General features: G+C 48.1%; 1 protein-coding gene and 2 pseudogenes across 1 annotated transcript; all 3 read right to left on the bottom strand.

The window, feature by feature from the left end:
* Positions 1-15,600, bottom strand: part of LOC117854992 (uncharacterized) — a 42,740-nt pseudogene that overhangs the window by 14,081 nt on the left and 13,059 nt on the right.
* LOC117851678 (uncharacterized) lies at positions 2,174-3,791 on the bottom strand. The gene has a single exon (XM_034733551.2). The coding sequence runs from the start codon at positions 3,738-3,740 to the stop codon at positions 2,520-2,522; it is 1,221 nt and encodes a 406-aa protein (XP_034589442.2). The 5' UTR covers positions 3,741-3,791; the 3' UTR covers positions 2,174-2,519.
* On the bottom strand, positions 7,505-10,802 carry LOC140221281 (UDP-glycosyltransferase 73B4-like; annotated as a pseudogene).

Below are 15,600 nucleotides of genomic sequence, written 5' to 3' on the forward strand. Positions count from 1 at the left end.
AGATTGATTAGCCCATTCATTCTCAGTATAAAATGCGCTCGATCATTGAGCTATCAGCCTATTACGCACTTTTTAAAGGATGGCTCTATGTCAATCCTACATTTTCTCCGTCAAAATGAGAGAGCATAGGCTATGAGCCTACTCGTCAATCTTAAGTGGAAATAAGTTTTTATAAAAAATGTCTAGTCCTGGTGTGATGTAAATATGTAACGAAGCATGACAGACATGATATCTCCACATAAAGAATGTTCATCGCACGATCGAGCAAGCCGCTCGTGCATGAGTTTTGACTTTTGTCAATATTTTTTTCTTTTTGGCATGAAAGATGCTCGTTCTATTTTCCTTTTGGTCAAATGCACTTCCTCAGATTCTTCCACTATCTTAAAATCTGTCTAGCGAATTTTCTACATATAAAGTTTCTCAAAGAAGAACAAAGAAACAAATGCGAAAGAAAAGTTCTTTTGAAGAAACGCTCTGACAAAAAGAAAGAAGGAAATACACAAAACTGGAACGGCTTTTTAAATAAAGAACATTTTATAAAAGAACCGTAGAAGAAACTTTCAGATAAAAAAGGATCGGATAAAACAATCTGGAAGAAAAAGTTCAGATTCATGAAGGGGAATCTTTCAAATGGGGAACATAGAACTACATACACATTTGCTTTGTTTCTCTGGGACGCACATATAAATGTTGGCCTGCAATTACTTACAGATACGAATACGAATGCTAATAAGGACCGACGCGCCATGCATTCGAATGATGAGGACACCATGCTCTGCGTGTGCTATTATTTTGCGACTAGGTGGGCTTTAGCACGACGTTCCAAAACTTGACGCCATATCATTTCTTTAAAATTCAATAAAAAGAGAAATATTAAAAATACAATATAACATAACTTATCCAAGTACAATAACCCCATTTTATCTTCCACTAAATTATCCATCCATGCAAGAAAGTAAAAATAATCTTTTCTGCGAGAAACTTCTCCTCGAGATTTTAAAGGCAACCGACGCTGCTACGAACTCGCAAGGAAGTAGTTCCACGCAGAAAGGTAGCACGTCTCTAAATTTTACTAGCATTTTAGCATTCGTCCATCCATTGATCAAAATCATTATTCTATTCGTCTATCATATATTCATCAAAATCGTTCATCTATTTATCTAGCCATATATAACATATCCATCCATCCATCCATCCATAACATATCAATTCATCAATGCATAAAAGGTACAAGAATGAGAGAATTCACCCCTCGTTGAGGAGGAGCGGCCCAACGGTACCAGAATGCCAGGTTGGGGTCCGGGTGTGTCAAGTCGGGTTCGAGCGGCGTCGTATCCAGGTCTAGGCGCGCCAGGAGGAGGAAGCGTTAAGTCAGGATCGAGAATGGATAATGTTTGTTCAAATAATATTAAATAAAAGAAATGCAATAATCAAAATACACATATTTTATCATCCAAATTATATATCATTTTGATTTATATAGCTTGTATCTAATTAAGTATATAGCAAAAGCTATAGACTAAAAATCAAAATGTGTATATAATTTTTTGTTTGAGGAACATGTGTATATAATTTGAGACTGATGGAGCACTCGCATTGCTGCGTCTTCGATCGGAATCACGATGTGTCATTGGTCGGCCAGGCTCGGCACAAGTCGCATCACCTAGTACGAGGTAGCCGTTGACCCATCCAACTGAACTCGATAAAGTTTTCGTTGGGCTGGTCCACACGTCAGCGAGACGACGCTCATCCCACTCATCCCACGCAGTGAAGCAAACCGTGCTGCGTTCTGTGACCGCGAGTGGCAATGGACAACCACGCCGGCGAGGCCCGCCGGACCGTCTACAGCTGGATTACGGCCAGCCCCGGGGCTGCCGCCTGCACCATTGGAAGGCACGCCCTTCGCCCACTGGATGCCTTCCGCTTCTGCTCGCAACCGGGGCCTGCATTTCCCCGGCGCGGCGGGGCTCCGCTTCGCTGGCAACCTGTTCGACGAAACGCTGCTGCGAGGTAACTAACCGTGGCGCTTGGGACTCTGGCTGCTTCTTTGATAGTTTGGTTCCTGCTGCTTGTGTACGTGGTGCTCGATGAATTTCAAAGGATCGGGTGAAAGCTGGACGCTGGTGGTTGGCGGATTGCAATGCAGAGATGGAACTGAGTCCAGAGGGGTGAAGATGAAGAAACGAGGGTTCCGTGAAGCTGAACAAACAGAAATGCGGAAGTTCGCAGATAGAAATTCATATATTCAGCAATGCGAATGATGCTACAGAGATACTGAGCTAGAAGGTCCAAATGTAGCAGCTATCATACGGGGTTTCCACATTTTCAACCACAAACAAGAATTGAAGGAATTTACAATTTCTTTGTGCTGGACAACAACAACCGGGTCGGTTCTCTTACAACTACCGTGAACTCGCCGCAGAATAGTTTCATCGTTGCTGATCCTTGTAACAATCTTCTCTACTCTACCACCGGTCTTGTGCAATTGATGCCATCTTCTCCGTGCTTGGTCAATAGGACTAACAGGCTGCATAGAAATGGTGTGGCACCGGGGAAAAGAAGGAACCTGGCGGCTCCATGCAGCCGCGATACATACCAGGAGCAGAGGGTGCCACAAGACCCGTGCCAACGCCAGGATACGCCGCCGCCTGGTAGAAGAGGCCTGAGACCGCAGCATCGGCGTCCACACATGCTCCAGGACTCATCACCGCCGGCAAAACGCCCGGGTTGGCTGAGGGCAAGTCTCCACCGTCTCCAATTGAACTCATGAGCTCGTCGAGTTCATCAAAGTTCTCCAGGATGCTGAAATCCCAGGACGTGTCGATGCCGCCAGTGGTGAGGTCATGGCCTGCAGAAACTGTCACCGGCGCTGCGTAGTGTTGTGCCCCATTGACATTGATGCAATTGACTTCAGCCTGATCTGCCAGCACCGTCGAAGAACAGATGCCAGAGGTGAGGTCCTTGCCCGCAGAAATTACCGCCGCTGCTGCGTGGTGTTCTGCCCCATTGACGTAATTGACATTAGCCTGATCTGCCAGCGCCACCGAAGAGCAGATGGGATGCAATGATGGCATGTCGAGCAGAGCATCCTCCGCCACACGGCGCCGGGCGGTGGTCGGAGCTGCTTCGTTATCTGCTTCTTCCCTCTTCCTCTTCCTCCCGTGGCCGCTGAACCGGAGGCGGTAGAGCCTCAGCTGCGACGCGGCCAAGTGGTCCGGGGCGGTGATGGCGTACTCGTGCATCACCCACCCGGTGCTGCCCTTCTCGCAGCCGTCCTGGAAGCTGAACGCCTTCTTCCGCCAGGCGCCGCCGGCGAGGCCGGGGGCGCGCAGCTCCTCGCCGTCGACGCAGGTCCTCTCCCCGTTCCAGAACCCGCCGCCCGCGCAGGTGCGCCTCTGCCGCGATCCCTTGCCGCTCTTTGCCTGTCCCAGCGCGAAGAAGAAGGCGTCCTCCTTGCGCCCGTTCCGCTCCAGGAGCTCCCACGGCGGCGCGCTCAGCGGGTCGTCGTCGAGGATGAGGCCGTCCAGCGGGAGGGGCTGGCGGAGGACGCGAGGAAGGAGGTAATGCGCGACGGCGTCGCAGTCCTCGGGGGCGAAGAGGAAGCCCGGCGGGAGGCCGAGCACGCGCGGCACCTCCATGGCGCCGCTCTGCTTCCTGCCGTAGCTGCTGAGCCGGATGTGGCACAGCCTCAGGGGCGACCGGGCCAGATCCTCCGGGGCGGTGACCGCGTACTCGTGCATCACCCACCCCGTGCTTCCCTTCTTGCCGCCGCCGCCGCAATGGAAGTTGAGTGCTTTCTTCCGCCACGCGGCCTCGCCGCCGCCGGGGACGCGCAGCTTGTCGCCCTCCGCGCACGTCTTCTGGCCCTCCCACCAGCCGCCGCCCGCGCAGGTGCGCTTCTGCTGCGTGCCCTTGCCGCATCTCGGCTGCCCTTCCGCGAAGAAGAAGGCCTCCTCCTTGCGGCCATTCCGCTCGAGGAGCTCCTGCGGTGGCGCGCTCAGGGGGTCGTCGTCGAGGATGAGGCCGTCGGCCGGAAGCGGCCAGCCCAGGAGGCGGGGGAGGAGGTAGTGCTCCACCGCGACCTCGTCTTCGGGGGCGAAGAGGATGCCCGGAGGGAGTCCGGTCGCCGCCATCGCGCCGCGCTCTGCTCTCTCTTGCTCTTGTGCGATAGGGCCGGCGATTGCTTGCTTAGGATTCACGCGTGCAGGAGGGCGCGCCAGGATGGTTTCTTTTTATTGAGGCGTGGCCGTGGCGTGGCTGCGAGCGAGAGGACGAATCCGACTCGGTCGGGGCACACGCGCATTTCTTTTCTGTGATCAAATGGGAAACTCCAGCTGGAATGTTTTTGTAGCAGTGCTCCTGCTGTTTTTGCAAAAAAAAAACAAAAAGTTGCTGTAATAATGAAACAAGCAATCGGATTCACTGCTACCCATTCATGAATCACTCGTTCACAATCGGATTCACTGCTACCCATTCATGAATCACTCGTTCACAATCGGTTTCACTGCTGTTCTGAATCACCTCCTAGATATGGAAGGCTAGCAATCTCCGGTTACCATAGTGAAATAAGTGACATAATCACATATTATAATAAAAAACAAAAGCATGCAAAAAAAACAAAATATTATCTAGGGGACTCAGAAAGGGACAGACATCTCAAGGATGTAAAATATTTAACAGATCGTAACAGTATAGTCAATAAGATGATATATATATAGACACACTATATATGGTACCTTGGGTACGAAATAAGCTATCTCGTACCAAGCTCACCCGCCGGATCCGGCTTGCACCTTCCCTCCCGCCGGTTTTTTTCTCCCCCACTTCCTCCGGTTTTTTTGTCCAACATGTTTCTCACGAACGTGGGTCTTTCGTCATGCGTGGACCTTTAGTTCCCGCCCAGTTATCCATATGCTCTCTCCGCTGCTAGCCTTTAGCTGCCGCCGCCGGTCGCCAACTGCCGCCATCACCGCCTTCCCGTGTTGTTCCCCCTCCAGGTCCTCGTTGCCTTCTCACCGCCGCTCACCATCGGCAGCGCCCAACGCCACTCCCCATCCGTAGCTGCCGGCGCCACTCCTCATCGGAACCAGCCACCTCCAATCTCCATCTGCTGTCACCGCCGCTACAGAGTTCTTGCCGCCAATCCCCATCCGTAGTCGCCGCCGTCACTCGTCATTGGAACCGGCCACCTCCATTCGCCATCCGCATCCGCCACCGCCATTCGCCATCCGCTGCTACCGCCCGCCTGCCCGAGCTTCTCGCTTGGGTCGGACGTGGAGCTATCGGGCATGGACGCGATGATGTGGCGTGGGGACGTGGTGCTAGGTCACCTTCGGCGCATCCCAAGCTGCTCGCCTTCTCCATCGCTCCCACCCCCGATTTGACGCGCCCAACTGCCAGCAGTGAGGGCCTCCACCGCATGCGGTTGACAGCTCCTCACCCGCAGGCCGTCATCTTCAATCCGGCATTGGTTTGACTACGTTCAAGTAGGTCCTCATCGGTGAGCACTTCGTCGCGCCCCTGTTCTTCTCTTTAATTCGTTGCTCATGTGCGCCCCTTATATCATGCAACACTATTGAGTTCCTGTCGGGCGAGCTATGTCCGAGCCGGGCATTAGATTTAACAATCTGAATTAACCATTTGATTTCACACATATTCTGTAGGTAACTCTGGGTCGAGGTGGGGATTTCCTCCCCCGTGTCAGGCAGCTTTCCCATCATCCCTCTAAGCTGTGTTTATCTTCATTTTCATACTTACTCATGGAGTCTTCAGGTATGTGCTAAATCGTTACAACACGAGTAAAGAAAGAGTCTTTATTTCTAATTCTCTCTAATTATTTTCTTCCGTGTGTAGGCTCTGTGCTCTTGTGCGACCTCATTTGCTTGGTCTTCAAAGGCGTATGCAACAGGTGGTTGTGAAATAGGTTTGCCTTTTTTATAACCATATCCACTTTGTTGCCTTCACTGTCATAAACTCTCGTAAACTTCAGATGTGCATTGCACTTCGTCTTCATTGTCGTCTTGTTCCGTACTCGCAGAGCCTCATCACCTTTATAATATTCTCCTTTTCCTTCACAGCTACACCTCATGACTCTAGAGAATTTTTTCTTATTGCCCATTTTCACACCGAACCCGGCCAGTTGTGCATATCTCATGAAGAACTCCTTTGCTTCAGCTTCTGAGTTGAATGACATCCCTTCTCTGGGAATCAACACTGGATCCATGCTTTCCTTCTGCTTCAAATAACAATAATTTCGATTAACATCACATACTGAAAGCCATTTGTTGATGACAATGGTCAAACATAACACCACCACCACTAACGCACCGTCAAATGATTCAACCTTAGTGTAGAAAATTCGATTAGCATCACAGACTGAAAATATGACATAATATATAATTTTTATTAACTACTCACAAACATTCGTGCTTATTAACCATGCATCACTGCTTTCAAAAATTCAAAAAAGGTTAACCATTCATGACTTACGTGTGTTTGTGGTGGAATTTCTTCTTCACTAGCATTCATCTGGATTGCGTTCAAAGTAGCCAGAGGCGAGAACACAACACTCTGTCTTCCTGTTGTAACGGTTTGACACTCACTTCTCCCATCCCGACTGGGTGTCTGTGTGGGCGGCGTTCTGAATCCATCGCTGAAGCTTTCCACCACCTCTGGAATGTTGATGCTGGAGTCCACAGTGCCTCGTCCTCCTGGTTGTGACGGTTCTGAACCACACGGTGTCCTTTCCGACACTTCTGAATTATGCACGTCGACGGCGACAGTCATGTCGTTCATCTCCAGCCTTGCCGGTGAAGGGCTTTCAGCAGACTCCCTGCTCGGCCCTGCTTCTTCAAACAATAGCCTCCGACAACCCATCACTGTCAAGGTGGTCTGTAAGGAAACAGTACAATACATATCCATTAGTGAACTGCAGTTTGCTGATTCAAAGTTTGTATAAATATTCAAGGATACAACAACCATTAGTTTTGTTCAAGGACAAAAGCCATAGCAACTGCATCATTCAGGTGAGTTAAGGTTGTTTGAAAGGTAACAGCACAATGCTTATCCATTAGATAACTGCAGCTTGGTGATTCAGAGTTTGTAAAAAACATTCAAGGACACAACAAATTGGACATATTGGACATGTTGTTGGACAAATAAAAGAAAGAAATCAAATTTTTCTTTGAGCCCAAAGTTTGTAAGTTGCACTGTAAAAGACTTGACTGTCGAAACTGAATGGCAATGACCATTTTGATTATAAAGACAGTTAAACTTGGTTGACTTTGGCTCAAGACTTTGAAGAATTCTATATGTAAATGATGGGCAACAACTTGCAAAATGGGATCTTTGATACATACTCAACAATTCACAGTACCTCTTGGAAAAGACAAAGTCGGATTGAATATTTGAATTGGAGTTCAAAGTTCGCACAGTGGCTGTCTGAATGTTAACTGAGGAAACTGAATGGGACTTCTGTTTCTCTAGATGGTGGCACTGACGCAGACTAGTCTTCTGCTATTTCAGGTTCAGAAATGCGTAGTGCACATAATAACACAGTAATTCTCCTTTCCAAGGACCTGAAAAAGCAATGGTTTCAATCTCCCAGTATGAGGTTGATCTTGCAGATAAAAATGGCTCCGATTCTATATGCGCTGAAGCTACCATGACTGGAGACATTCAAGGTGTCAATAAATCACCTTCGTGCCGATCGAGAGAAACGGCGGCAGCGGAGTCCGCTCTGCCTACGGCGTAGACCCGATGGGACGGCGTCGCCTGGCGCGGAGGCTCCGATTCGGCGAGCTGTTGCGGGAAACTGGCGACGGAACAGCGGTGGCGGTGACGCCGCGTCGACGTCGGAACTCCCAACTGATGCTGCGCTTTTCTAAACGATGGCGTGCGTGGTGGACAGTCCGGTTCCTGGATTCACTCAACCGTCAAAAAAACCGGACCCTGAAGCGCGTGCGATGGAGGCTCGGTTGCGGGAGTCGGGAGGGGCGCTCGGACGGGCGCGGAGATGGTGCTCGGGTACGGAATAAGTATTCTGGACCCTAAAAGTCTATTTGGACTAAAACTAAAACTAAAGTTTAGCTTTGGTAAAGTTTAGCACTAATTTTTAAGCGTCAAGATGGTTTTTTGTATTGAGGTGTGAGACACGAATCTGACTCAGTCTTCTTTCTGCGATCAAATGGAAAACTCCAGCTAGGATTTATTGGAAGGTGTAGTGCTGTAATAATGAATTAGTGAAATAAGGAATGGGATTCGCTGCTAGCTCTTCATGAATCACTCGTTCATGCACTCCTTGGAATGATTCGGCCGAGCGCGGAATCTGCAAATGCAGACAACTCTTTGGGCGGCGTGAGATGCCTTATTGCATGCAATCGGTTCATTTGGGCCTGTTTGGCTGCGGCGATCAAAACTGGCGCCGCACTTCTAGCACGTTTTGGCGTCAAAATACATTGGCTGGAGCCGGCAGCAAGTGCAGCACGCAGCATATGAGGAAGCCAAGCAAACAGAACAGTAGCGGGCACCAGAGAGAGTTTTTTTTTTTTGGCAAACTAGTCTTATGAAAAAAGAAAGGGATTAGTGCTTTGTCGATCTCAACATTTGCTGGATCGAGTTCGAGATCAGCAAGAAATGCATTTGTAAACTTAACTAATTAAGTTTGTGTGTTTATGACCCTTTGTGATGGAACCATGTATGGTTTGGGACCCTAAGAATTTATGCTTATCGAACAAGCATCGGTGTGTCCCTGATCGGTAGGGCATAGTCGATAGGTCGGTTTAGCTAATTTAATTTGAGCAGGTCCTCACAGGTATTGTTTTCATTTAATCGACTAAGATCTCTCTTCGTGAGCTTATTAGATGTGTGTTCATTTGTGGCACGTCTAAAAGCGAGCGTATGCTAGCTCCCGTCTATCTTTGTGTTGATTCAATTTAATCTATGATATTTTGGACGGCTTTTCACTACCGCCGCCATGTGGAAAAGATAAATATTCATGCTAGGACTAGTATGAGGCCAAATTGAACAAAAGCCCATGTCCCATTGCGTCGGTCTCGGAATCGAGGGGCGGGGGATGATTGGGCAGGCTTGGTTGGGGAGCCAGCGATTCGCTGGTGATGATCATAGTTAAAACTTTTGTAGGCTACCAGTACAAAGCCTACAACAGATTCCAAGCGGTGTCCCTTTGAGCTCTTGAGGCAATATAGGATGGAGAGAATCCCCTATTTAACAGTAGAAAAACTATTCGTTTTTTTTACCCTTAGAAATTTTTTTCATTCTGTATTTGACACCGAATTCAACTTTCATTCCTTATATATTTTTCATCCGTAAACCGTTAAATGTCCTGTCAAAAGATGATTTTACCTTATGGGTCCCACCACCCTCCTCCCCTCTCTCCTTCTTCCTCTGCTCCACACCGGCCTGCCGGCTGCCGTGCCCCCGCGGGAGGCTGAGCCCTGTCGGCCGTCGGGCCCCTTGGGAGGCTGCGTGCCACCGCGGGAGGCGGGCGCCGCCGGCCGCCGTGCCCCCGCGGGAGCACCGAGTTCCAGCCGCAGTGGGTCACGAACCCGCCCACGGCGCGGTACGCCAGGATCTCCGCTTACGGCGCCCACCGCCTGGCCACCACCATGCCGTGGCTGGACGGCGCTCCTCCCAAGACGTGCCGCCGCCCCCACCCTCCCCTCCGGCCGCCAGGATCACCCAGAGGAACGGCCGGCCGGACGCGCGCAGCCCGGCGGCAAGCTAGCGGAGGTGGCTCTTGCCCAGCGCGCACGTACACCACCGACCCCGCCGGGCGGCCGTCGAGCCACTGCAGGATGGGGTCCCGCTCGGCAGTGCGGGCAGAGACGGCGGCGCCGCGCGTGGGGCCGACGAGGAACACCTCCTTGGGGCGCCCGACGAGCTGGCTCTGGTAGTAGGCGGCGAAGTCGGCCTCGAGTGCCGAGAAGGTGTTGAACGCGATGGCGCAGCTCTCGACCTCGGCGGCGCGGAAGAGCGGGAGGGGCGCCAGAGCCTCCTCGTTGACCTGCGCCCTGCGCAGCTTGAGGGGGCACGAGAACCCGCCGGGAACGATGAATGGGTCCGGGAGGACCTCGGGACGGTGGAGGTGGACCGTGACAATGACGGCCGCGGCGAAGGCGCTGATGGTGTGGAACGTGACGTGCGGCACGCCGCAGTCGCGCGCGACCCGCGGGGTCCAGTAGAGCACGGCATCCGAGACGACCGCCACTGGCCCATCGCGGGTGCGGGGGGCGGCCGCGAGCGCCGGCGCCAGCGCGGACTCTGCGACGGTGAAGAAGGCCGACCCGGAGGATGCCTCGTCCGGGAGCAGCAGGGAGAAGTCCTCGTGGCCGCACGCCCGGGCACGGCACCGAGCGGCGTCCAGCCTCCTGCGGTGGCGCGCGGCCTCCCAAGGGGCCTGACGGCCGACGGGGCTCGGCCTCCCGCGGGGGCACGGCAACCGGCAGGCCGGTGTAGAGCAGAGGGAGAAGGAGAGGAGAGGAGGAAGAAGGGTGGTACAAAATTATCTTTTCACAAGGTATTTAACAACAGATCACGGATGAAAAATCCAACAGAATGTCATATAAGGAATGAAAGTTGAACTCAATGTTAAATAGGGAACGAAAATTTTCTGAGGAGGAACGAATAGTTTTCCTAATGCTAAATAGGGAATTCTTTCTTTAGGACGTGCTCTCAACCATAACGCATAGCCTACTCGCCCATGAGTGGCGCCTGGTGACATACCGTACGACAGCAAACCATAACCCATAGCCTACTCGGCCATAAGTGGCGCCTGGTGACATGCCGTACGACAGCAAAATTCATGCAGCCGAATCAATTGATTGAGGCAGAACATGAAGTGATGATCGTCAAGATCACACATTATCATCTCGGATAGAATCGGAGATCCTCAAGTAGGACGGCAGTTAGCCCACTTATTATAATCTTAATGTTCAAAAATCGTCTTGAGGGAATCGATATTTTGACAATATCCGCAGGGTATCCCAGCACGATCGACTCAAAATGGGGTGAGGCTCAAGTCGAGCCCTTAGCCACCCAACAACACCCAGTTTGATGGCTAAGGGCAAGTACATTGGTATCGTCTAATAGACGGTCTCATGCATTGACACGTAATCTTGAGACGATTTAACAGACAACCTGTACAATAGGTTGTCCTATAAGTTGTCTGGTAGTGGTATATAATTCCTTAATTGGTGCATAAGAAAAATAAAATATTATGAGTTGCATGAAAACAATAACTCGTACAATGGTTGTTAAGTTGTCTCGTAGTCCTACAATTTAGCTCATGAGGTGGTTGTTTCGCGAAACAACGACATCTTTCTCTCTACTCGCTCTCTTCTCCACATCATCAAAAATCCTACGTGACACTGCATAAGACGACCTATGAGACCGCTGACGTGTAGCAATGTACTTGCCCTAAGTCCTAGGGGTCAACAACGCGGTGCTCTTGTCTGCTTTGCCTGCCGCTGCAGTCCAGTATATCGCAGCTATTACTAGAGGCCAACTTACTGGCAACAAGGACTTACAAGGGCTCCATCACAAAGGATCATCTGCAATGCTGCTAACCAGGGAAGATACGCCGCAACAATACGAGCTCGCACACTGCAACAGGCAGCCGAATGTTCGTCCATGCACACTCTAACTCAACCGCGCATCCTGAAACGACTGGGGGCACGAAAGCTGCAATACAACATTCAACCGCTGGGCTCGTGGGTCTGATCAGATTCAGCAGCAAAATGTTAAGGTTGTGCGGTACTCCAGGGCAAGGTTTCACTGAGCCAATGACACTGCAGACAACTGTTTGGCGGCGTGGGATGCCTTCATGCAATCAACAGCCTCCCTGCAAAACAAAGTACGGCAATAAGGGTCTGTTTGGAAAACAAAGTACGGCAATAAGGGTCTGTTTGGATACGAGGTGCTAAACTTTAGCAGTGTCACATCGGATGTTCGGATGCTAATTAGGAGGACTAAACATGAGCTAATTATAAAATTAATTGCAGAACCCCTACGCTATTTCGCGAGACGAATCTATTAAACCTAATTAATCCATCATTAGCAAATGGTTACTGTAGCACTACATTGTCAAATCATGGACTAATTAGGCTTAATAGATTCGTCTCGCGAATTAGACTCCATCTGTGCACTTAGTTTTGTAATTAGCCTATGTTTAATACTTCTAATTAGCATCCAAACATCCGATCATCTGGACTTTGATGGAACCTTGAACACACAGGAGAGCTGCATGGCATTTCATCAAAGAAGAAAAGTATAGTTACCATCCCTAACACGGCACTTCTCTCAGGTAAGTACACAAGAAATTGGTGGGGCAGCTTGTAAGCTGGATATTAATTACCCGAGACATCAGATCCATGCAGAAGTTAAAGACATCTATCTGAATATGAGCTTTTGTCACGTCAACGAGATACATGTCCATGCTATATCATAACATATTTTTCACAGATACTCCCTCCAATCACAAACAAATGACATTCTGCTGTCTGAAGTGAACTATTTATAACTTTGATTACAAATTATTATTTTTGTTGACTTATGATACTTGAAAATGGTACAACTATTTTTTTTATCAGAAAGTAGTTTCAATGTTTCATAATAGTCTGCTTTTGCTATACATTGTAAACATATAATAACAAAAAAAAATAGTTGTCAAAGTTGTGTTCTGGACACGGTCGATGTCCAAAACATCATTTACTTGTGACTAGAGAGGGAGTATACTTTGATCCAGTAGTTATAATTGAAATTTTGTAGTAAATCTAAAGTGTGAATGTGTTGATTTTCCAGCAAAGTTTTCTAACAGCGATGAGATTGGCAAAAGTATTCCATAATGCAACCCTGTCACCAATGCAGAAAACTTAGTAGCATTGGTACTTAATCACAACAATGATTGCTTTCATTAGCAATCCATGCAGAAGTAGCATTCTTAATTTTCCACACATTGTAAGTGAACTAGCCAAAAAAAAAAATTAAACAGAAAGGAACAAACAAAAGGAGAGCACATACATTGTAATATTACTAAACCTTACTGAAAATCAAAATTAATATAAACCATGTGCTCAACTTAATAGAGATATGGATTCTTTAGTCTGGCCTTCAGGCAATATATAAGGAGTTTACCTGCCCCAGTATTAATATTTCGTAGTTGATTTTAGAGGTGTTAAGCCTGTTTATATTCCTACTCTTATGAAAATTAAGTTCATGTCCTTTTATGGTTAGTATCTCACAATAATCATGACTGGATAATTTGAAGAAAAGAGAAGTAGAGAAACTTTTGCATTGCTCTTTTTAAAGAGTATGAATCTGTTAATCATCTTTGGTACGAGTATGTTGTTGCTAGAGCTCTGTGGGAGTATGTTTCTGAATTTGTAGGATATGAGTTTGGAAAAAAATATGAGGAAGTTGCTGGTACCAAGTCAGAAAACATTTATCATATATGCCATTTCGGCCATGTCTATATGGCAGTGTCTTCGCCTAACTATTAATGAATTTACATTTCGGAAACAGATTGGAAAGACAAAAAAAAAGTGCCATGACTCAAGGTGAAGAATATGAGATGATGGCTACCTAACGATTAAGTGCATGTGAAAAGCTGAAGGCAGTCCAGATGTTACAGCTGAAAGCGAGTTGAAAAAGGATCAGAGAGGTTAAGTGGTAATCAGTAGTTACAGTTTTGTTCTTGGCCAAGTGCCGGACTGCCGATAAGCTGATTTGGCAGATGTAGGGCCGTATCAAGACGCACTAGTTTGGCTGGTGGCTTGCCAAGCAGTTTGTTGACTGTTGAAAACTCTGTGCTGTAAACTACTAAAGTCTTGTTCCAATGGAAATGGGACAGTAGCGCAGGGCTGTGGCATGTCGTTCTAAGAAATAGTAGAAAACATACCAACGGTAAATTTAGATACCATCCAACAGAAGATTAAGTGTAGGCTGAGAAAGATGATGCAATAATACCATAAAGAAGAGTTTTGCTGCAGTAACATAATCCTTTCTCTTGTATGCCTTGCTTCCTTCTAACTTGATATCAGCTGGTTTCATTCTGTACATGGGGTCATCCTGAAACAGCAAAGTAAATCATTTGACTCAGAGGAAATGCTGAGAGATAAATAGTTACACGAATTAATTGGCGACAGTAAAGGATTCTGGAGAAAGAAAAAAGGCATCTGATCCAGCATTCTTATAGGTTCACTTCAATCATTTTTATGATTGCATAGGCAATTACTTATTTTACACACCACACTAAACATCATATTGCTTCCTTAAAGAAAGATGGATACACATGTTTTGGGTGCTCACTTTTAGTTTAAGGACACGAGTTGAAGAAACAACAGAATAGAAACTGCTCTACTGCCATTGTTATCCAGCGGTAACACAAAACAAGTGACAATGATGCCTTGAGGCGTACCTCCATCGATGGCATTGATTTCACATAATTTATTATCCCATCAACGCTCCAATCATGCACATATGGAGCACGTGAAGTTACTGGAAGTAGAATCTCAACGTCTCTCCTGAGCGATTTCAATTGGAAGGTAGCCAAACTGTTAGGGGGAAAACAAGTATTAATTTAACAGCAGCATTTGCAGAAATACAACAACAGCTAGGAAGCATGAACACAAGGTTTGTGAGAATAAATATAGAAATTTTAGGGAGAACTGAAAAAAAAGAATATCTTCAATATACAGCTAAATCTTGCAGTAGAAAAAAATACATAACTGAAAAAGGACTCACTAATCATTGTACCAAAATTACCATCTCAAACTCTAACCAAACAATGCCAAAAAGGACTGGATATCTGGAGGTGAAGAGATCAGATTAAATTATATAACCTTTTAAACTCCATTGTTTCACTCTACCTCTTGGCATTCCTTATTATAGTTACTAATGGCTTGTTTTTTCATTAACATCCATAAATGCTCAGCACACCGATACAATGTACTCAAACTGATATTGGCATTGTTGGGGACTCTATGCCTGTGAACTATCAGCTGCACTTATCTTAGCCTGCCTCTATTGATCAAGAAACTGACAAGGCATCCTTATTACCTTGGGTGGACAAAGTGACTGATCAGCTCCCTCCGTGGAAGGCAGCCTGATTCATCCTGCTGGTAGAGCAGTCCTCATTAAAGGGGTAGTCACCTCCATTCCCATATATTTGCTATTGGCCATGGATGTGCCGCATCCACTAATCAAAGCAATAGACAAAAAACTGTCATTTCTGTGGAGGGAATGCTGCGGTGACTGTTGCGCCAGCAGAGCCTGCTGCTGGACCGGGCGCTGTGCAGGAGCACCCCGGGGGCCTGGCCACATGTATGTGGAACCAGCCCACGGGTTGTGGAGGCTGAGCTAGGTGCTGCCAGATGCAGAACCAGACCCAGGGCCCTGCTGTGATGAGGCGGAGCTGCCGGAGCCGCCTTTGCCATCACCGGAAGGAGGACAACCACCTTTCTTGCCACCCCATTTGCCATGCTTGGAGGAGCCGCCAGTGGACCCAGACTGCGGCTGGGAGGAGGAGCGTGGCGTGGATGGGGGCTTGGAGGAGGATGGCGCCTTGGAGGAGGTTCTTGACGA

The sequence above is a fragment of the Setaria viridis genome, chromosome 1 (assembly GCF_005286985.2).
Source record: "Setaria viridis chromosome 1, Setaria_viridis_v4.0, whole genome shotgun sequence".
NCBI lineage: Eukaryota > Viridiplantae > Streptophyta > Magnoliopsida > Poales > Poaceae > Setaria > Setaria viridis.